This window comes from Suricata suricatta, chromosome 8 (assembly GCF_006229205.1).
Source record: "Suricata suricatta isolate VVHF042 chromosome 8, meerkat_22Aug2017_6uvM2_HiC, whole genome shotgun sequence".
In the NCBI taxonomy this organism is placed as follows: domain Eukaryota; kingdom Metazoa; phylum Chordata; class Mammalia; order Carnivora; family Herpestidae; genus Suricata; species Suricata suricatta.
The window spans coordinates 53,378,839-53,400,602 of NC_043707.1; the positions used below are offsets into that span (position 1 = coordinate 53,378,839).

The 21,764-nt window shown below is 38.9% G+C and overlaps 1 protein-coding gene across 1 annotated transcript in view; it reads left to right on the forward strand.

The window, feature by feature from the left end:
* VAV3 (vav guanine nucleotide exchange factor 3) overlaps nucleotides 1-21,764 on the forward strand; it is a 350,308-nt gene that overhangs the window by 203,650 nt on the left and 124,894 nt on the right. The window contains exons 16-17 of the mRNA XM_029947164.1: nucleotides 20,783-20,884; nucleotides 21,190-21,290. Coding sequence (XP_029803024.1) covers nucleotides 20,783-20,884; nucleotides 21,190-21,290 — 203 coding nt within the window. The remainder of the gene's footprint in view (nucleotides 1-20,782; nucleotides 20,885-21,189; nucleotides 21,291-21,764) is intronic.

Below are 21,764 nucleotides of genomic sequence, written 5' to 3' on the forward strand. Positions count from 1 at the left end.
GCTGTCTCCTCTTGCTGTCTGTGCTTTTGGACACCCAGAGAGTAATAGCAGGCTTGGATTCATTTTCTTCAGAAGTATTTGGGAAATACTACCACCCAAATACTTGGAGATGTAAAGTAGTAGTTGAGGACAGCCCTCAGCCATTCTGTGGCTGGAGGAAGCCAGGAGTTTACTTGGGTTTCCTGCTTAATTTGTGTTGTTTGATATCAAGGCATCATCAGATTTTCTTCAGTTTTAGGGATGGACTGAAGAAGCATCTAGGTTTTTTTCCTCCCTAGAAGGCAGCTTTGATACCATTAGGGACAGTGTTGTGTTTTCCTTTATGGGGCGAGAGATGCATCTGTGGGATGAGAGCACAGCTTCCATTATGTTTCTCTCCTTCAAGGTCAAGCGTGTCTGCTGCCCTCTGAAACCTCTATTGTCCTTACCTATCCAGCCTTTTTCTGATTCTGCTAATCCTGCAGTACTTCCCGACAGTGGAGTGCCTTGCCTTCTCAGTGCTGCTTATCCATTGTTTCCGCCTTGAAGGCTGAATGACTCCTAGAGGTCCTAGACCTTAGCAAGGGTCATTGGCCATGTAGTTCTCATCTGTCAGCCTCAGCAGCCCCTGATCTGCTCCAGGAAGTTCTTGAATACAAGGATGGGCATACAATAGCAGCCCATACCTTGGAGTCATCTTTTTAATTATTCTACTGAATGTACACTTCCCACCCTCATCGGGATCTGTATAACTTTTGTTAGCTTTCTGATTTCATGTGCCCTGATTCAATTCCTTGTGCCTAAATTTGGTCTTGAAGCATGAACCCATCAATGATTCTCTTGTCCATCCTAGAATTTGAGGCATCAACTGTCAAGCTGTTCACATGAAGAAGTCCTTGCTCTACCCTGCTTATATTTTGAATACCAATCCCTTCTCTCCTACTTTTACCAAAGTTTTCCTTGTATCTGCTTTGAAATGGGACTTTGAAGAGCCACCTGTCTGACTATCTCCAGTTCTTGTGTTTTGCTCCCAAAGCTGTTCTGTGACTGCTTTCACATAATTGTCTGAGTTCTGTTCAAGTTCTTCCCTCATGCACAAAGTGTCCATGTGTCAGTCTTGTCTCTACTTTATGGAAGGCCAGTAGAAGACAGGCATCTTCATGAGTTCCACAAGGCCTATCTGTTTTGTCATGGTAGTGTTAATAATGAATATGCCTTTCCCTCTAACAAGTATATTTAACGTTTTAAAGGACTTGCCTTTTGTGGAGTGTAGGTTTTGGTTTTGATGAAAGATACTAGCTTCATTTCATGCCAAATTTATACTGAAATCCTGCTCAATTTATACTTGCACCTGGAGTCTAGTATAAAACAGAGACTTGAAATGCAAAGGATACAATGTTGATTAAAAATGTTTTTTTCATATATAATCACAGAATTTGTAGAGGAAATCCTTATGAGGCTTGTCAGATTATCTTTCAGATTTCCTTCTATTGTTCCCCAATATTGCTTTGTAGCAATAGCATCTCCATCTCCGTGTGCTTAAAAAACACATTAATTGAACAGTAAACTATGTATTATCAGACACAATTTAAAATGTGCTACAAGAACTTAAATTCATCATGCCAACTCAGCATTCCTAATTCATTGTATCTTCAGTGTTCAAATTTAGGGTAGAGAGAATGAAAAAGTCCGAATTCTCTAGGACCTGTCCCTTATGTGGGATACCTAACAGTGGGACATGTCTTGACGTTTGATCCTGAACATTGAGCGTCCCTCTGCCTGTGAGCCCCTCTCTCCCGTTCTCACGCACTCGGTATGAAGAGTATAAACAGTATACTTTAATGGAAGAATTAAAATCAGATAATTCAGATTAACTGGAGAGCTGTGATTGTTTGGGTGGATAAATTCATTGTTCCCAGTATTAGAAAGTGACTGGCATATAACAGGCACTCAATTTGTTGAATGTATGACTAAAATAAGTTTTAATATGCTTATTAAATGTCTACTACAAGAAAATCTTTATTTCCATTGACTCACGATATGGTGATGTGTAGGTCATCATTATTTTCTTCTCCCTTTATGAGACCTCCAGATTTTCTGCTACATGTTTGTCACTTAAGACAATGATAACACTAAGAGTAGATGTACCATCTAGCATTTGTATAATGTTTTTCATTTAAGAGATAAAAGTTAATGTGATCTGTATATATGTTTTCATTTTATTTTCAGGACAAATCTGAGTGATAGAGTAGTTACCAACAAGTGGTGATCCTGCTTGCTTCACCCACTCCTGGTCCATGGCCTTCTAGAGCAAGGATGACAGATATAATTCTTTGATTAGCGAAGAGACTAAAATAGATATGTGCCAAAAGTCACACATCAAGTTTGCAACAAAGCCCTGAATTACTTGTAGTCTGACATTTTTTCCACTTTAAACGTGTTATAGATTTAACTGACTTAACATTTCATTCAATATTTTCCTTGAGATGTCACAATTCAGTGATGGATGTATATTTAAAATTACTATAAAGTTGAATAAAATTTTTAAAAAGTGCAATGTATAATAGATAAGACAACACTTTTTCTCAGAGCCAAACATTCTTATTTTTATTGGTATTTTGAAACTATTCACTTCCCTAGATAAAATATTGCATGTGATTTGGAATATAAAGAATAAGATTTGGATGTGATTTATAAATCTCTCTTTTGTTTTCATTCCTTTTATAAAACCTTAGGATAGGTAGTGTCTCTTCTGAACTCTATTTTTTTTAACTTGGTTCTTGAAACCTGTTTGTTTTTCATTTTATTGCCCTTTCCAATCACTAGCAGTGTAATTAATATGCTGTGGTGTTGAGTGAATAAATTATGAAAAAACAAGTAAGGATTTAGGATTGTTTACTGGAAGATTGTGTGAATAAGGTTCTTTGTACTTATCTACTAGCTATTTGGTGGATTTAATTCCACAATATACGATATTTGATGACAAAGGATATTCTGAAAGTTTTCATGATAACAAAAGAAGGGAAAAACCCATCGTTTAATGAAATTATTAATATGGTATCTTACAGAAAAGCCTACACTGAGGTAATAAAATGATCTTATTTTGATATTTTGCCAAGACTTCTCGACTTAAGTGTGTGTTTTTTTTTTTTAGAACTGGAGAATTCAGAATCACTTGAGACATGACAAAAAACAACCTGGATATGCTATTCTCATATTCTTGATATTTTTTAATTGGTAAATCTTAAAGTATACCAAATAGTAAATTAGATCTATTTTCCAGCTAGCCTACATGATCTGTCCTTCATGGTGGGGACTAAGTTGGGAATGGTGTCTCTATTTGACACAACTTTAGGTGTCTTTTGAGGTGTGGGATTTGTGCATTTTCTGATCTATCTTCAGTCCTCATGGAGAAATGAGTTACATAAGCTAATATTAGTTAAGATAATAATAGCCTTTTATTTGTTTTGGAAATTTCTTCGAAATTATAAGGACTGCTACTCTAGATCTAGTACTTGAAGTTTTGGTACAAATGCTTGTCTTATCTATAGATGATTTTCATATGTTTGGGATTGTTAATCGTTAAATTGGAAATATATTTGACTACCCAAAGCTTGGTGTCTGACTTCAGGGGAGATGAGGACTGCTTTGAGTGATGGTATGTGATGGAGTAGGTTTTGAAAGATGCCCCGTAGTGTTGCTTTGGTGAGCCATACTTTAGAATGACGACCTGGGCTCATATCAAGAAGGGGTGGAAGGGGCAGGTACACATTTTTTTTACAAGGATGTTGTTGAAGACTTTGGCTACATATCACACTTTTATGAAAAACCTTTTTATGAAAACCTATCCATGTAATTTTTCTTATACTATGGTTCCAGGAAAATATATGTACTTATATTAGAAGCTATCCTATTTTCCTCTTTGCTTTGGTTTCTGGAATGTTTGTAACCTGTAGTTAACAATCAGTTGTATTTTGGGATATATTTTGTACACTAATTTCATTTTACTCTTATATCTTTAATCTTCTTTTGCCCTCCATTAAACTTTAACTAATTTATTAAATGCCTGTTTATGCTAGGCACCATGCATGATGCTAGGGATACAATGATTAAATCAATCTGACACAGCCCTGGCTTCATGCAGCTTATAGTATTTGGGGGGAAAAGAAACATTAATAAAATAATCGTGTAAATAAATGTAAAAAAGGATATTATCAAGTACATTGAAGGAATATTATGTGATGCATGAGACTCTAAAATGGTCCTAATTTCTCTTTTCCTGTGTTATATCCTCTATAGTAACACACAGACACGTGTATCATATGTGTTGTTTATAGTATACTTTTTTTACTTCTATTTTCTTGTAAAACCTCTTCTTGAATCTGAGTAAATGGCTGATTATTCTTCCATTAAGTGGAAGAAGCACAGTATATTTGCCTAATACCTCATCATTGGATATTCAGTTTATTTACAGTTACTCACTGTTACAAACAAAATGTTTTAATTTTCACTGTTTTGCAAACCAAGGTTTTCTAGTGGGTGATGCATTAGCAAGAAAAAAAAATGCAATGCACACCCCCCCCCCCACGAGAAATTTAGAATCCTGTTTAACTAGTCAGGGATAGAAGATCTAACTGATAGCAAGTAGAACAGGAATAAATGCGACCCAGCTAGCTTTTTCTGGGCCTACAACTGCCAGTCACTCTGTCTGCAGGAGTGGGGGCAGGGGGGCAGCATCTTGCCTCTTCCAGAAAATTCCATTCCTGCTGCAGTGCTTCACTTTTATACTTGGGGCTGGCCTACCATTTCGAAGCGCTAACAGTGTGTGTGCTTCCATTTAAGGAAATATTTACAGATGATGAGGTCTATTGGTTCTTGGACTAAAAGCAGCCTCACAAAACTCCTGTCCCGAAGGAGTGGGGGCGGAGTGTGGCAAGAAGGGAAGAGCAAAGCAATTAGTGTCCAGGCATGACTGTTCCAAGCAGTGTACTTGCTGTAGCTCCCATGTTCGGGAGCATCCATATCTCCACGTTTACTCATGAGGCTGAATGGTTTATTACAGGCTTCTCAGTCAGTCGTTTTTCTTTATGAATTTCCTGGTTGTATCCTTTGCCAAGTTTTCGATGGGTCAAATTTATCATTGTAGTAGCATTGATTTGTAATGGCTCCTTTTATACCAAGAATATGTTCACATATGTTGCAATTATGTTTGTTTTTGCTTTTTAATTGCCTCGTGATATTTTTAGCATAGTGATTAAGAGCAGAGGCTTTGAGACACTTCTTTGCCTCAGATCCTGTTCAGTGACATATTATCTGTGTACTTTAGTCAGCTTGCTTGTACATATTCTTGTGGTTATTTCTTTTTCTTTCATCTCAAAAAGAATAGATGTAAGGAATAAATTGAATAATGCATGTTCACTATAGAAACTTTGGAAAACACAGATAACTTTAAAAAATCATGCATAATGCCTTTACCTATTGTTCTCATTTTCACATAGGTATGTTAGTAAGTAGTTAAGTGTTATGTTCATCACAGTTATGGATACAGTTTAGTAATAAGTCATTCTCCTATAATATATTGCAAATATTTTTCTTGGCTAATATGTATGTTCATATTTTCATTTCTAGTTGTACGATATTCCATTGCATAGATATGCTGTAATTTGCTTCATTATTTTTAATTAAATCAATTCCATTTTTTAATTATTAAAAATGCTATAGGGGCGCCTGGGTGGCTCAGTTGGTTAAGCCTCCGGCTTCAGCTCAGGTCAGATCTCACGTTCGTGGGTTCAAGCCCCGCATCAGGCTCTGGGCTGACAGCTAGCTCAGAGCCTGGAGCCTGCTTCTGGTTCTGTGTCTCCTTCTCTCTCTGCCCTTCCCCCTCTCATGCTCTGTCACTCTCTGTATCAAAAATAAATAAAACATTTAAAAAAATTTTTAAAAGCTATAATGAATGCTCCATGATTATGTCTAATAAATAGAAATTTATGTCAAAGGGTTAGTTAATCTTTAAGGTAATCTGGATATTCTGTAACTTCATCCACACTAGGTATTTTCTGTGTTTTTTCTTTTTTGCCAGTTTGATATATGAAATGGTATCCTATTTAAATTTGCATTTCTTTTGGTTACTTGTAACTTAAGCATGTTTTATGTATTTATTGATTGTTTTATTTCTTTTTTAATAAACTTCCCTGTTAATTTCTTTGCTAATTTTTCAATTAGGGTGTTCATTTTTTTCTTTTTAAAAATTATTTTACTCTTTAAAATTTTTATTATTTTTTAAAATCTTTGTTGAGAGAGAAACAGAGTGCGAGTGGGAAAGGAACAGAGAGAGAGGGAGACAGAATCCGAAGCGGGCTCCAGGCTCCAAGATGTCAGCACAGAGCCCTATGTGGGGCTTGAACCCATGAACTGTGAGATCATGACCCTGAGCTGAGGTTGAATGCTTAACCGACTGGGTCACCCAGGCTCCCCTCTTCTTCTTTTTTTTTTTTGTTTATTTATTTAGAGAGAGAGACAGAGGTGTGAGTAGAGGAAGGGCAGAGAGAGAGAGAGACAGACTCTAAAGCAGGCTCCAGCCACACAGCACGGAGCCCAATGGGGGGCTTGAATCCACAAACCTCAGGATCATAACCTGAGCCAAAGTCTGGCACTTAACTGACGGAGCCACCCTGGCCACCCCATTCATTTTTTTCTTACAGATTTTCAAGAGCACTGACACATTGCAAGGACATTAATCCTTTATTATACATATTACAGATAGTTTCCTATATTTTTTTATTGTTTTTGATTCAAGGAAAATTCTGGTTTTTAAAAATAAATACAGCCATCTTTATCTTTTACATTTAAAGATTATGTAGTCATCAATATTTTTTCAAGTGCTTTTGTGTTTTTGTTTTCTTCAAACAAATTTCAAGTTTCTATCTAAAATTTACATCCAAATGTAGAAATAGGCTGCATGAGGCCAGCAGTTTTGTCTGTCTGATTCCTTATTGCTGTGTTCATGGCACATCATAGTCAGGTAATACATATTTGTCAAATAAATGACATTAGTCTTTAAAGTTTATATCATTATAAAATAGGTAATAGAAATGTAATTTCCTTAACCTGTTCAAAAAGCTGGGAATGCATTTTCTAAAATAGATTTTTAACTTGTTATTTTCTTTGTCCAGAACATCGTTCCTTTCACCTACTGAAGTCTTGATTATCTTTAGATCTCAGTGCAAGCATTGTTTCTGTAGGAAAGCCTCATGTGGTAATCCGTGCACAAGGTCACATTCCAAATTTAGTTTTCCTAACAGTGTCTTTGGCACACTTCTAGTTTCATGGCTGTGTATGGAATTATTTAGATATTTATTTTCCCCATCAGTACCAAACAAGCAGAAACCTGACTTGCTCCTCTCATCACTGTACCCCACTGCCTAGCACATACTATGTATTTAAGAACTTCTTAATTTTTTTTGAGTTGGCAAACATGTGGACAAACTGTCACAAAAATCACTTACCAAGTTTGTGCACATGCTTGATCCCCTCCAAGACTTTCTCTTCTGTATTATTAGTCTGTTTGTCTTGTTGTCAGTTCCATACAAATTTAATAACATCTCTATTTTTTTAATAAAATTTTTTTTAATGTTTAATGTTTTGAGAGAGAGAAAGAGCATGAGTGAGCAGGGGTAGGGCAGAGAGAGAGAGAGAGCGAGCGAGCAGGACGGGGCAGAGACAGAGAGGAGAGAGAATCCTAAGCAGGCTCTGTGCCATCAGTGCAAAGCCCAAAGTGGGGCTTGACCCCATGAACCAAAACGTGAGATCATGACCTGAACCTGAAATCAGGAGTCACACGCTTAACTGACTGAGCCTTCCAGCTATCCCTAATAACAAACCTTTATTTTATTATTTTATTATTTTATTTTAATGTTTATTTTTGAGAGAGAAAGAGAGCGGGCAAGTGAGAGCACGTGACCACAAGTGGGGGAGTTGTGGGGTGGGGGCATAGTCTGAAACAGGCTCCAGACTCTGAGATGTCATCACAGAGCCTGATGCGGGTCTCGAACTCTGAACAGCGAGATTGTGATCTAGGCTGAAGTCACATGCTTAACCAATGAGCCTGAACATTTCATGCTAGGGTTTTTCTAGGATGTTTTTGTGCAGAAAGAGTTAACGCAGCAGGTTTGGGTTTGCTGTCGTTTTAAGGGTCTGCTTGCACGCCTCTCCCTTGGCTGCCATCTGAGAACTTAGGTTTTGAAATGTTCCCCGTGGTGCCAAATGGCGAGGTTATCTGATGTGCCAAGGGTACTGAATTTCACTGTGCTGGTCTGCCTAGACTAGTTTTTTTTTTTTTTTTAAACCATCTGATTTATGGTGAACATCTACTTCCTTCTAGGAGTTTTTAATGATTGTGACTGATCCTGATGGCAGAGTGTGTGACCAGCCTCTGAAAAATCCTTGAACTTTGAGTCTCAAGGAATTTTGCTCGGTGAAAACACAACCCACCTGTTTGTGCATTTCGCTACTAGGGAACACTGGAAACTCATAGATGCATTTTTCCAGACACCTCCTGATGCCTTTTCTTCTTAGTTTCATTAGTTTGTGTTCTTCTTTGGTTCCCAGTTGGCTTCCCAGTTGTCCCAGCAATGTCCTCTCCAAATGATAATTCTGTGTACTTTTTTTTTTTTACAATATTCCTCCAAATTTATTTTTGTCATATTACATTGATCAGATCTTTGAGAAAAATGTTGAATAATATAATTGACATCTGCAAACTTTGCTTAACTTCTGTAGGTTAGTGATAGTGTTTAAAATTAAATATGTTTTTCATTGTCTTTAGCTTGATACTCTTTATTATGTTATAAGGAATTATCCCTCAACATCTATTTATTTAGAATTTCATCAGAAGCACATGATACATTTCATTAAATGTCTCTTTTGGCATCTGTTAAGATGATCCAGGGCATTTTTTGGTTCTTTAGTACTTTATTCTGTTCATGTGATAAATTATTGCATTTTAAAATGTTATTAAAAAATAGGCATGGTATAGGTACATATCCTGAAGCTAATGCTCAGTTTCCGATTTTAAATGTTAAGCTCATTCAAAAACATTCTTACAGAAACCCCTGGAAAAATGTTTGACCAAAAATCTGGGAATCCCATGGCCAGTCAAGTTGACACATAGTAGTAACCATGTTGGTGTCACAGATAAGGCCGTAGTAAACCTGACCGATCCGCCATCCTGTGAGTACTTGATACTCATTTCTGAACTTTCCATCTTGTTTTTTCCCCAAAGTTGGATTGTTTTCCCCTTTTCAGCTGCCAAACACTGCTTATTCTCTTGACTTGCTCCAGTGTAGCCACTAATTGATCTCGTTTTTATTTCTTTTGTCTTTGATGACATATTTTGGGTATTTCATGGATGTGAGTTTTTGTTTCTTTAACTCAGTGGATGGTTTTCTATGGATAGTAACTATGCTTTTTCTTTTATCTCTTTCTTCTTTAAGTGGAGATTATTGAATATATGTATAGTAGCCTTTAGTCAACAACAGTATGCATCTAATGTGAGACACTGAAGTAGGCTCTGGCAATATAAATGTTGAGTAACACAGAACTGGTATTCTGGTAGTGGGAAGTAGATAGTAAGTGGTTATAATACAAGGTAGTGCTAAGGTAGAGGGCTGGAAAAGTACTTTGGGAACCCAGATGAAATGATCATCATTATCTTTTTTCTTCTTCTTCTTCTTCTTCTTTTTTTTTTTTTTTTTTTTTTTTGAGAGAGAGAATGTGTAAGTGGGGGAGATAGGCAGAAAGAGAGAGGCAGACAGATTCCTAAGCTGGCGCCATGTTCAGTGGGAAGCCTGATGTGGGCCTCAACCCCATGACCCTGGGATCATGACCTGGGCGTAAATCAAGAGTCAGACACTCAACCAACTGAGCCACCCAGGCGCCCTGACAATCATTATCTTTATCATGCGGACTCACAGAAGATTTTATCAAAGGAGTCACATTTTTATCTAGTCAAAAATGAGTAGGTACATTCGCAGCTGCATGTTGAGGGAAACATTTTAGGCAAAGTGAAGAGATACAAAAGTGCAGTTATGGATGAGAAGAATATGTTTATTTATTTATTTAATGTTTTATTTATTTTTAATACAGAGAGAGGCAGAGCATGAGAGGGGGAGGGGCAGAGAGAGAAGGAGACACAGAACTGGAAGCAGGCTCCAGGCTCTGAGCTAGCTGTTAGCACAGAGCCTGACGCGGGGCTCGAACCCACGAACGTGAGATCTGACCCGAGCCGAAGCTGGAGGCTTAACCGACTGAGCCACCCAGGCGCCCCGAGAAGAATATGTTTAAAAATGTGAGAAGGTCTGTGTAACTTAGTATAAGGCTTATGAGAGTTTGGGAAAGAAGAGGCATACAAAAGGCACACTAGAACCTGAAACACTTTGTATGCCATTTATCCCTGTAGGCAATAGTAACCAGCAGAAGTCTTCAAGGGAAGGGGTAATGTGTTGTTTATCTTAATGTTTATTTTTGAGAGAGAGAAAAAGAGAGGGAGAAGCAGCAGGCTCTGCACTGACAGCATAGGGCTCCATGCGGGGCTCAAACTCACGAACCATGAGATCATGACCTGAAGTCAAATGCTTAACTGACTGAGTCACCCAGTTGCTCCCATATGTTTATTTTTTTGAAGGTAATTCTTGGAAGAGTATGGAAGGTGGCCTTAAGTAGGAAGAGAAAGTAGGAGATGGAATAATTAAGAAGATCATTTTAAAAATTTAGTTGAGAGATATTGAGGGCTTGAATTAGATAATGAGGAGAAAGAATGGAACCTGAATTTTTGAAGAGGTATTTTTAAGGTTGAATCAACAGAGATTGGTTATGGTTTTGGGGGAAGGAGAAATTGGAGCAGAGGAGGAATTAAAGGAAAATGAATATGTAGAAGGTAAAGGGAAAAGGGAAAAAATCATTGCAACTTTGAAGATTCCAGGCTAGAAGATAGTGAATGTTGATGGATTGAAATCAGAATTAGTCAGATCCTTCATGTCAAGAAAGTTATGGAGTTGAGTGTTGTGTGCATTGCATTTGAGGTGCCTGAGGAGCTGCTAGGAATGCAGATCCAGAAAATGGAGAAGATCCCCAAGGTAAGGGAAGGCACATGGTCCTCAGTCGGTGCCAACCATGAAGCCAAGTGAGAAGAGGCGATGATTTCAGGAGAGTGTGTCAAGATAAAAGGAGGCCTAAGAGCATTATCATACCTGGCCTTGTAAATATTTGATTGACTGATTAATTGTATTACCAATGGGCCATGTATGAAGCAAAGGAAATGGGGACATTTCACTGAGAAATCTACAAGATTCTGTGCAAATTCTCATAAGTAAACTGTCATATATCAAAACAGGTTACTTAAATGGAGTCTTCTGTGTAGAGCTGCATGACTGAGCAAGTAAGCTAACCTATATTTGAGCCTCAGTTCTCATCTAGAGATAACCCAACCCCGTATGGTCTTGCTGTGTTCATTCTTGCTTCACATTTTTTTTTTTAAGGGGTTTTTTTTTTTTTTTTTGGTCAACTAATTGTATTAATCTCTGTATAAGATCTCACCTCTTTCATTGGCCCCTGCCAACCTTTGTTACCTCATCTCTTGCATCTGCCCTCTTGACTCCTTGGAACCTGGTGGAGGGCTCCTCCTTTTGGTTCTGGCCTTAGGTCTTATGTACATGAGGAGTACTTAGTCAATATGAAATGAATGAATGACTCTGCCTTCTAGGTTTCTTATGAGACATAAATGTGAAAAAAAATGTGTGAAGAACCTGTTAATGTGCCTGGTGCATTTGAGGTGTGCAAAAGGCCACTTTTCATTGTTTTTGTTCTTTTGTTATCCACCTGTAGTTCTTTTTTTTTTTTTTTAAATAGTTTATTGTCAAATTGGTTTCCATATAACACCCAGTGCTCTTCCCCACAAGTGCCCTTCTCCATTACCACCACCTCTTTTTCCACTCCCCCTCCAACCTTCGTTTCATTTTCAGTATTCAATAGTCTCTCAGGTTTTGCATCCCTCTTTCTCCCCAACTCTTTTTCCCCCGTCCCCTCCGCCCTGGTCCTCCATTAGATTTCTCCTGGTCTCCTGTTAGACCTATGAGTGCAAACATATGGTATCTGTCCTTCTCCACCTGACTTATTTCGCTTAGCATGATACCCTCGAGGTCTATCCACTTTGCTACAAATGGCCAGATTTAATTCTTTCTCATTGCCATGTAGTATTCCGTTGTATATATATACCACATCTTCTTGATCCACTCATCAGGTGATGGACATTTAGGCTCTTTCCATGATTTGGTTATTGTTGACAGTGCTGCTATGAACATTGGGGTACATATGTCCCTACGAATCAGCACTTCTGTATCCCTTGGGTAAATCCCTAGCAGTGCTATTGCTGGGTCATAAGGGAGTTCTATGGATAGTTTTTTGAAGAACCTCCACACTGTTTTCCAGAGTGGCTGCACCAGTTTACATTCCCACCAGCAGTGTAGGAGGGTGCCCGTCTCTCCACACCCTCGCCAGCATCTATAGTCTCTTGATTTGCTCATTTTAGCCACTCTGGCATGAGGTGGTATCTCAGTGTAGTTTTGCTTTCTTATTTCCCTAATGATAAGTGATGTTGAGCATCCTTTCATGTGCCTGTAGGCCATCTGGATGTCCTCTTTGGAGAAGTGTCTGTTTATGTCTTCTGCCCGTTTCTTCACTGGATTATTTGTTTTGTGGGTGCGAAGTTTGGTGAGTTCCTTGTAGATTTTGTATACTAGCCCTTTATCTGATATGTCATTTGTAACTATCTTTTCCCATTCTGTTGGTTACCTATTAGTTTTCTTGACAGTTTCCTTTGCAGTGCAGAAGCTTTTTATCTTGATAAGGTACCAAAAGTTCATTTTTTCTTTCATTTCCCTTGCCTTTGGGGATGTGTCGAGTAGGAAATTGCTGCAGTTGAGGTCAAGGAGATTGTTTCCTATTTTCTCCTCTAAGGTTTTGATGGTTTCCTGTCTCACATTCAGGTCCTTAAGCCATTTTGAGTTTATTTTTGTGTATGGTGTAAGAAAGTAGTCTAGTTTCATTCTTCTGCATGTTGCTGTCCAGTTCTCCCAGCACCACCTGCTAAAGAGGCAGTCTTTTTTCCATTGGATACTCTTTCCTGCTTTGTTAAAAATTAATTGGCCGTACATTTGTGGGCCCAGTTTTGGGTTCTCTATTCTGTTCCATTGGTCTATGTGTCTGTTTTTGTGCCAATACTGTACTGTCTTGATGATGACAGCTTTGTATTAGAGGCTAAAGTCTGGGATTGTGATGCTTCCTGTTTTGGTTTTCTTCTCCAATATTACTTTGGCTATTTGGGGTCTTTTGTGGTTCCATACAGAATGAGTGGCAGACCAGAATGTTGGAAGTTTTCCTTCTATTTCTACTTTTTGGAATAGTTTGAGAAGAATGGGTATGAGCTCTGCTTTAAATGTCTGGTAGAATTCCCTGGGAAGCTATCTGGCCCTGGGCTCTTATACATTGGGAGATTTTTGATAACGGATTCGATTTTTTCACTGGTTATTGGTCTATTCACGCTTTCTATCTCTTCCCGATTGAATTTTGGTAGTGCATGTGCATTTAGGAATTTGTCCATTTCTTCTAGATGGTCCAGTTTGCTGGCATATAATTTTTCATAGTAATCTCTAATGATTGCTTGTATTTCTAAGGGATTGGTTGTAATAGATCCTTTTTCATTCATGATTTTGTCTATCTGGGTGCTCTCTTTTCTTTCTAAGGATCCTGGCTAGAAGTTTATCAATTTTGTTTAGTTTTTCAAAGAAGCAACCCTTGGTTTCATTGATCTGCTTGACTGTTTTTTTGGATTCTATATTGTTTATTTCTGCCCTGATCTTTATTATTTCTTTTCTTCTGCTGGGTTTGGGGTGCTCTTGCTGCTCCCCTTCTAATCCCATTAGGTGCTCTCTTAGATTTTGAATTTGCACTTTTTCTAGTTTGTTGAAATAGGTCTGGATTGCAATATACTTTCCTCTTAGGACTGCCTTTGCTGCATCCCAGAGATTTTGGATTGTTGTGTTTTCATTTTCATTTGTTTCCATATATTTTTTAATTTCTTCTCTAATTGCCTGATTAACGCAATCATTCTTTAGTAGGGTGGTTTTTAACCTCCACATTTTTGGAGGTTTTCCAGACTTTTTCCTGTGGTTAATTTCAAGTTTCATAGCATTGTGATCTGAAAGTGTGCATGGTATGATCTCAATTCTTTTATATTTATGGAGGGCTGCTTTATGCCCCAGTATGTGATCGATCTTGGAGAATGTGCCATGTGCACTCAAAAAGGAGGTGAATTTCCTATCTTCAGGATGCAGAGTTCTAAATATATCTATCAGTTCCATCTGTTCCAATGTATCGTTCAAGTCCATTGTTTCTTTAGTGATTTTCTGTCTGGTTGATCTATCCTTTGCTGTCAGTGGAGTATTAAAGTCCCCTGCACTTAGCACATTCTTATCAATAAGATTGTTTCTGTCTGTGATTGTTTTGTGTATTTGGGTGCTCCCAAATTTGGCACATAGATGTTTATAATTGTTAGCTCTTCCTGATGGAGAGACCCTGTAATTATTTTTTTTGTAACTTTATTTATTTATTTATTTTTAGAATATAACACTATTTTTTTAACATATGCAATTATTTTCCATCATTTACAATACAGTAGTTACAATGACACTCCAAATGGATAAGCAAAATAAAAAATTAGAACCCCAACTTCTATTTCATGTAATTAGACTTATACAGAAATTAGAAGGTTAAGTAACAACTAGTTAATCCCTGTAATTATTATATAATGTCCTTCTTCATCTTTTGTGACTGTCTTTACTTTAAAGTCCAATTTGTCTGATTTAAGTATGGTTACTCTGGCATTCTTTTGGCTTCCAGTCGCATGATAGATATTTCTCCATCCCTTTACTTTCAACCTGAAGGTGTCTTCAGGTCAAAAATGAGTCTCTTGTAGACAGCAAATAGATGGGTTTTGGGTTTTTTTTTTTTTTATCCATTCTGCTACCCTGTGTCATTTGATTGGAGCATTCAGTCCATTTACATTTTGTGTTATTATTGAGAAATGTGGGTTTAAACTTATTGTGTTCTCCCTAGAATTCATGTTTATAGTGGTGTCTCTGGCACCTTGTATTCTTTGCAACATTTTCCTCATAGAGTCCCTCTTAGGATTTCCTGTAGGGCTGGTTTGGTGGTCATGAATTCTCTCCATTTTTGTTTATTTGGGAACACTTTGATATCTCCTTCTATTTTGAATGACAGTCTTGCTTGATAAAGGCTTCTTGGCTGCATGTTTTTTCTGTTCATCACATTGAAGATTTCCTGCTATTCCTTCCTGGCCTGCCAAGTTTCATTAGATAGGTCTGTAACCACTCTGATAGGTTTCTCTTTGTATGTGAGGGCCCTTTTATCCCTAGCTGCTTTCAGAACTCTCTATCTTTATATTTTGCCAGTTTAACTATGATGTGTCATGCCAAAGGTCGATTCAAATTACATCTTAGGGGGCTCATTGTGCCTCTTGAATTTGAATGTCTATTTCTTTCCCCAGATTTGGGAAATTCTCAGTTATAATTTGGTCTAGTATCCGTTCAGACCTCTCTTTTTTCCTCTTCAGGAATTCCTGTGATAGGGATGTTGTTCCCTTTGATTGTATCACTCAGGTCTCGAATTCTCCTTTCCTGCTCCTGGATCAATTTCTCTCTTTTTTTTCCGGCTTCCTCTTTTTCTATAACTGCGTTTTGTAATTCACCTATTCTTCTTTCTGCCTCTTCAATCCTTGAGGTGGCTGCCTCCATTTTATTATTCACCTCATTTATAGCCTTTTTTAACTTGTCACACCTATTTTGAAAGTCCCCAGTCATTGTAGCAGTAGCTTCACTGATGCTTTTTTCAAACCCAGTGATTAATTTTATGACAATTGTTTTAAATTCTTGTTCAGTTATGTTGTTTAGATCTGTTTTGAGCAGTTCTGTGGCTGTGACTTTTTCCTGGAGTTTCTTCAGGGGAGAGGTCTTTCATTTTGTCATTTTGGCTAGCTTTCTGTCTCTTGTCAGTTTTAAGAATCTCGTTGTGCATTGTGCACCTGTTAGTATTGCTTATTGACTGTCCAGGGCCTTTCATTTCAGGAAATGTTCTTTTAATGGTGTCTCTCAGTGTCTCTTGTTGTGCCTTTGATTATTTTATTTCCCTACTCAGCGATATTTGGGACTCTCCGTCATGCATACTTTGGCTTGTTTCTTGGGGTAGCCCTGAATAGGAAAACAGACAGAGAAACAGAAAGGGAACAGAAGCATGCAAATGCACAGACAAATCAAACAAACAAATTAAAAGTGGGAAAGAAAGAGAAGAAAAGAGAAGAAAAAATTAAAGGGGGGCAGAGACAACAAAGGACAATGTACAGTCTAAAAGTGTATAACCAGTCGAGGGGAGAGATAAGTATGAGATAAGGGAGAATATATCTGGATGGCAAGAGAAAAAGAGACAGGAAAAAGGAAAATAAAGAGTAAAATTTTTTTAAAAATTAAAAACCATATAAAAGGTAATAATAATAAAAAATAAGTACAAAAAAAGCAACAGCTCCCCTTTGCAGATAGGCATGGTTTGGTGTACGTAGGTTTCAGGGGCTGCAATTGGAGGCCCCGCCTTGGTGGTTGCAGAGACATGAATGGCGGCACCCCAGGCTCCCCTGGAGCTAAGCCCTGTAGGTCACTCTTAGGAGTCTGATCTCCCTATGCTGCAGCTGAGCCAAGCTATATTTTCCAGGCCTGCCTTGCTTCAGAATCCTAGTCCATGCCCTTTTATGCTACCACAGATGAGGTGTACTCTCTTTGGTGGCCGGCTTCTCAGCCAGGATCGCATAGGGGGAGGGAGCAGTTTCTCTTGGTGCCGGCAGGGATTTGTGCTGCCACTGCCGGAGGCTAAGTGAGCGCCCCTCACAGAGGCCTCTGCTAACTCCCAGCTGGGATGCGTAGGGGTTGGAACAGTTTATCTTGGTGCAGGCTGGGATTCGCGCTACCACTGCCTGAGGCGCGGGACGCTGCCAGAAATGAGGGACGAACTCCCACAACCGCAGCCGAATTGCGCCCCCACCTTGCTGCCAACTCCCTGCCGGGATCACGTAGGGGGAGGGAGTGGTTTCTCTTGGTGCCAGCTGGGATTCAAGCTCCCGCTGCCTGAGGTTCAAGGAGCTTCCAGAAGTAAGGTAAGCGCTCCTGCAGCCACAGCTGAAGTGTGCACCCCTCCACTGCTGCCGCTGCCAACTCCCTGCTGGGATTACTTGGGGGTGGGTTTTTTTTTTTCCCTGTTGGCACCTAGGATTTGGGATTCGAAAGGCCAATGCTGAAGCAAGATGTGCTATGGACATGAGGTACCAGCTCCCACGGCCAACTCCCACTGCCCCCCCCCCCACACCGCCCTGCGTGGCTGCTGACTCCCAGCTGGGATCACGCAAGGGTGGGGACTGTGTTTTTCTCTTGTGCCACCCAGGTTCGGGATTCCCGCTGCCCAGCAGTTATATATGGAGTGAGAGCTTTTCTCTCTGTGCGGGGTTAAATGTTCTTCATCTCTTCTCTAGAGACAGTACTATCAGTGTGTTCAGTTTCTCTCTCTCTTCCCTTTGTCTCTCAGGGGCTCTGTGTGCTTTCCCTGTGTTTGGCTGGGGCTCCCACCACTCTTGCCCTTCTCCAGCCGGCCCGTTTTCCAATCTCCCCAGTTCGCACTCACTCACTCAGGCATCTTTGAGGTTGTCTTCTTTCTGGAGTCTGTATTTTCTCCTTCCACTCTTGCAGATGAGAGTAATGTCCTTCTCAGTTTGATAGATGAGGCGGACAAAGTTTAAGAGCACCCTTCTTCTCCACCATCTTGGCTCCTCCCCTCCCCCCTAGTTCTGATGTTTCTCTACGTTTTTCTCTTCTAGTATACCTTTCCAACTCTTCCCATCCAGCTAACTTACTGTCTTTGATTTTTGCAGCCCTGTAGTCTATAGTCCATGTGTGTTGACATCTCTCTTCAGTTGGCACTTGATATGATTTCATCCAATTCCCTGGACTTTTTCATACATGTCCTCTCCTAGGCATCCCCATTTCTTACTGTGCTTAAGTAGTTGTATATAGATTCCTGGTTTGAAAGACCCTAAGCATATACCAGCCTTCCTGAATGAAATTCTTAGAGTAGAAATCCCCTGGGGACTTGGTCCCAAGATTACTGAAAGATTCTTAGAACTCATAAAGCACTGTCTTGATCACCTCATTATTTTGTGAATTTGGAATCCACAGTTCATAAATGGTAGCCATTACTTATTGAACACTAACTCTGGGCCAAAATCCTATGTACTTTACATACATCACCTCACTTTGTGAATTTGATTTTATTAGTATTCCTGTCTTATATGTACCAACTTGCCTGAAGTCATACATACAGTTAGTGACTTGAAAGTTAGGATTTAAGCCCAGGTGGTCTCATTTCAGATTCCTGCCCTCAACTATGCTTTTGTATTCTATAGTGCCCCAGTAGCAGTTTCAGGGTTGTAGACTTAACTTTTATTCTTGAGTGTTTGATTGTAAATTTAAAATAATATGCAGTTATAGTTTTGTTTTTTAACTTGAATTCCAACATTTCTTCCCTACGATTCTACCCTACCATTTCAAGTCTCATTTCATTATGGCAACTACTATTAACATTTTCAGGTGTTTTTTTCCTCTGTGTTGTTAGGCTTTTATTTTTAACCTCTCAGTGTGATTCTCCTCTCACCTTTTGTCTTCTGAAAAGTCAGCTTTTCCTAGTTAGTTGGTGAAATTAACTGATGGTTGAAAGACTGGCTATCTGTCTGTCTATCACTTGAGTTGACCCTTAGAGATAGATATTCCACCTCCATCCCGGGTAGGCTTCTAAAATTAATTAAATTCTTACTTGTTTGGCACCCATTTACATTTCTGAAGGAGACCTACTACAACTCCAGCCTGATGGATTCTTCCAGTTCCCAGAACTGAAGCTGTTATTTGATAATCCATGTATGACTGTATCACCTTGATGTTCAGAAAAACAATGAACAACTGGCCATCTTGGCTAAGGAAATGGGGTCTGATGCTCTTTCCAGGGTACTGAGACCGGACTCCAGTACTGTCTCTAGCTGTTTTATGGACTTTGTGGACAAATCCTTTATGGACTCCAGAGTCAAATGTTTTCTGAACAGTGTGAAGAGAGATTTGTTTCTCGATCCTTATCTTTTCTCTACTTCTCTATTCATGAAGAACTATAATTTTTAATCAGGAGCACAAAAATACTGCTATGGAAATGGCCATGCTTTTTAGCACACTGCAGAACATTTTCCTAAAAAGTGAGGTCACCAGAAGCATAGAGCAGAGAAATCCCAGATGGCACTAATATTTGATTTCATTTTTAGCACGCTCATATTCAGCAGATGGATTGGAAGGCTGACCTCTCTGACACTTCTGCATCACTGCTTGCTACTCCAATTGCCTTTGCGAATGTTTTTTCATAAGGCTTCTCCTGGTACCTCAGAGATTGATGCCTGGTCGCCCGCCTGTGTTATGCTTCATTACACCAAGCCTCTGTGTGCTGGAGAGTGGCTGTATTCTATAAAAGGGGAAATCCCAGCTCGTCAGTATCTCAAACTTTACTACACTCTCTCAAATTGCTTGTAGTGTCTCGGAGGGCATCGTTTTAGCTTTCTAGGTGTACCTCTAATTTGTATCTGCTGTTTAACCTGTCCTTTTATAATTTTTCTGTTTTCTTCTGTGACCTAAATTATGAATAATATGAAAAAACTCCTCTGGGAGTGACTAAGTTTGACCTTTTCTAACAGTCTAATTATATTAAGGTAAATATTGTTGAATTCCTCCTTGTACTATTGCTTCCGGGGCAAAAAGCACAGACCTAGGCTGGAGTGTCTGACTCTGCCATTTCCTTTACTTTAGTATTAGCCTCAGTTTCCTTGTTGGTAAATTAGTGATTATTATTAGTGCTGAGTAGTTAGGGTTGGTGTGAAGGTTAAACAAGGTAATGAACATTGTGTGGTTGTCACAGTATTGACACAGAGTCACTTTTGTTGTGTGTTTTTTTTTTATGTTACATCAGGTATGGTAGTTTGTGGTATGCTTAATGTACTTTTTGCATATTCACATAATCGAAGTAAAACATAAAACAATACTTTTGTTTATTTTTTTTATTTGGATTGCATGGAAAGTGAATGGTTAAGGAGGAACTTTTAAACATCAGACTGATGTTTTGTTTCAAGAAGTTTTTTGAAATTATTCACTTTTACAGGTCATTACATCATCCACATACCTAGAGATGGCCTCTGTGGGAATGAGGCACTGTCTTCTCCTCCTCCCGCCCTCACCCTCTAGTTTCTATTTCAGTGATGAGGCTGGAGAATGCCATGCAGCATGAACATCCAGCACGATTTTTGTGTTTTTCCTGGCAGGATGACCTGTGTGGGCCATTCTGTAAAGTTCTCTGGGAACCTTTAATCCTGAGGAGGATTTGTTTGCCCAAATCCTTGTGTGTTGCTCCCTCACACCCAACCAGATTTGGGTGCATATTTTCATGCAAATCCTACTTTTGGCCTAGAAAACGTTGCATATTTACTAGCCTTTTTTGCTTGAATCAGATCTCCACCCACTGTATGCTGATGAATCTAGGTTTTAGATGACTGGACTGCTATTCTGTGGTGCAACTTTCTTGAGGAAGTTCCTTTTTTTCCCTTGTATAGATCAAACATAAGGCCAGACTATGCGGACTCCAATTTCCATGAGTTCAAGATGCACACCTTCAGTCGGGTCACGTCCTGCAAAGTCTGTCAGATGCTCCTGAGGTAGGCTTGCCCAGTCCTGTCTTTCAGTTTAAAGGAGTTGGTATAATTGCTCAGTGTCTCCAACTTTTCTAATATCCCAGCCAAAATGTTCTGAAGTGGGGAAATTGCCTCAACAGTTTCAAGTCAACAGATCTTTCTGAGGTGTTGTGCCTGGGTGCTCCTTTCTGAGCCCCAGGAGACCCCATTCTTTTGCAGAGAAGACTTTGCAGAGCCCGTGTTCCCTCATTTTCTTTTTCGTGTTCGTGTTTTCCTGTAGGCAGAACTTAGCACCTTTTAACATATCACTCTCTAATTTTACCTTTCAGAGGAACATTTTATCAAGGCTATTTATGTTTTAAGTGTGGCGCCAGAGCACACAAAGAATGTTTGGGAAGAGTAGACAATTGTGGCAGAGTTAATTCTGCTGGTAAGTCATGTTTATTGTTGTGATTCTGCTTTTAATTAGGACATAAAACTTGATAAACATAATTAAGGCCTAATTTACTCTTAATATGTGTTTATTGTGACATACCTGCTTTTGAAACTATCATTTATAAGGACAATTAGAAAATTACTTGAAATTCCTGTGACTATACGTACCTGGGGGGCAGAGGCTTGCAAGGGGGCCTTGGCAGGTTTCATGTCACCCATTTCATTCAGCCCCAGCCCCTGAATCTCACTAATGCTACACAAATGTAGCCAAAGCATACAAATGGAATAAAAATATTATTTTTCATTTTTATCTTTAGTCCTTAAATTTCTCCCTTGTTCTCTTAAATATTCAGCTCAGAAATGCTAATGATGCCAGAAGTAACATCACACACACTAATTCATGATTTAATGAATTGAATACATTGTCATTTTGCAGCATTCAACAAAGAGCATATATCCTTTGGATTTC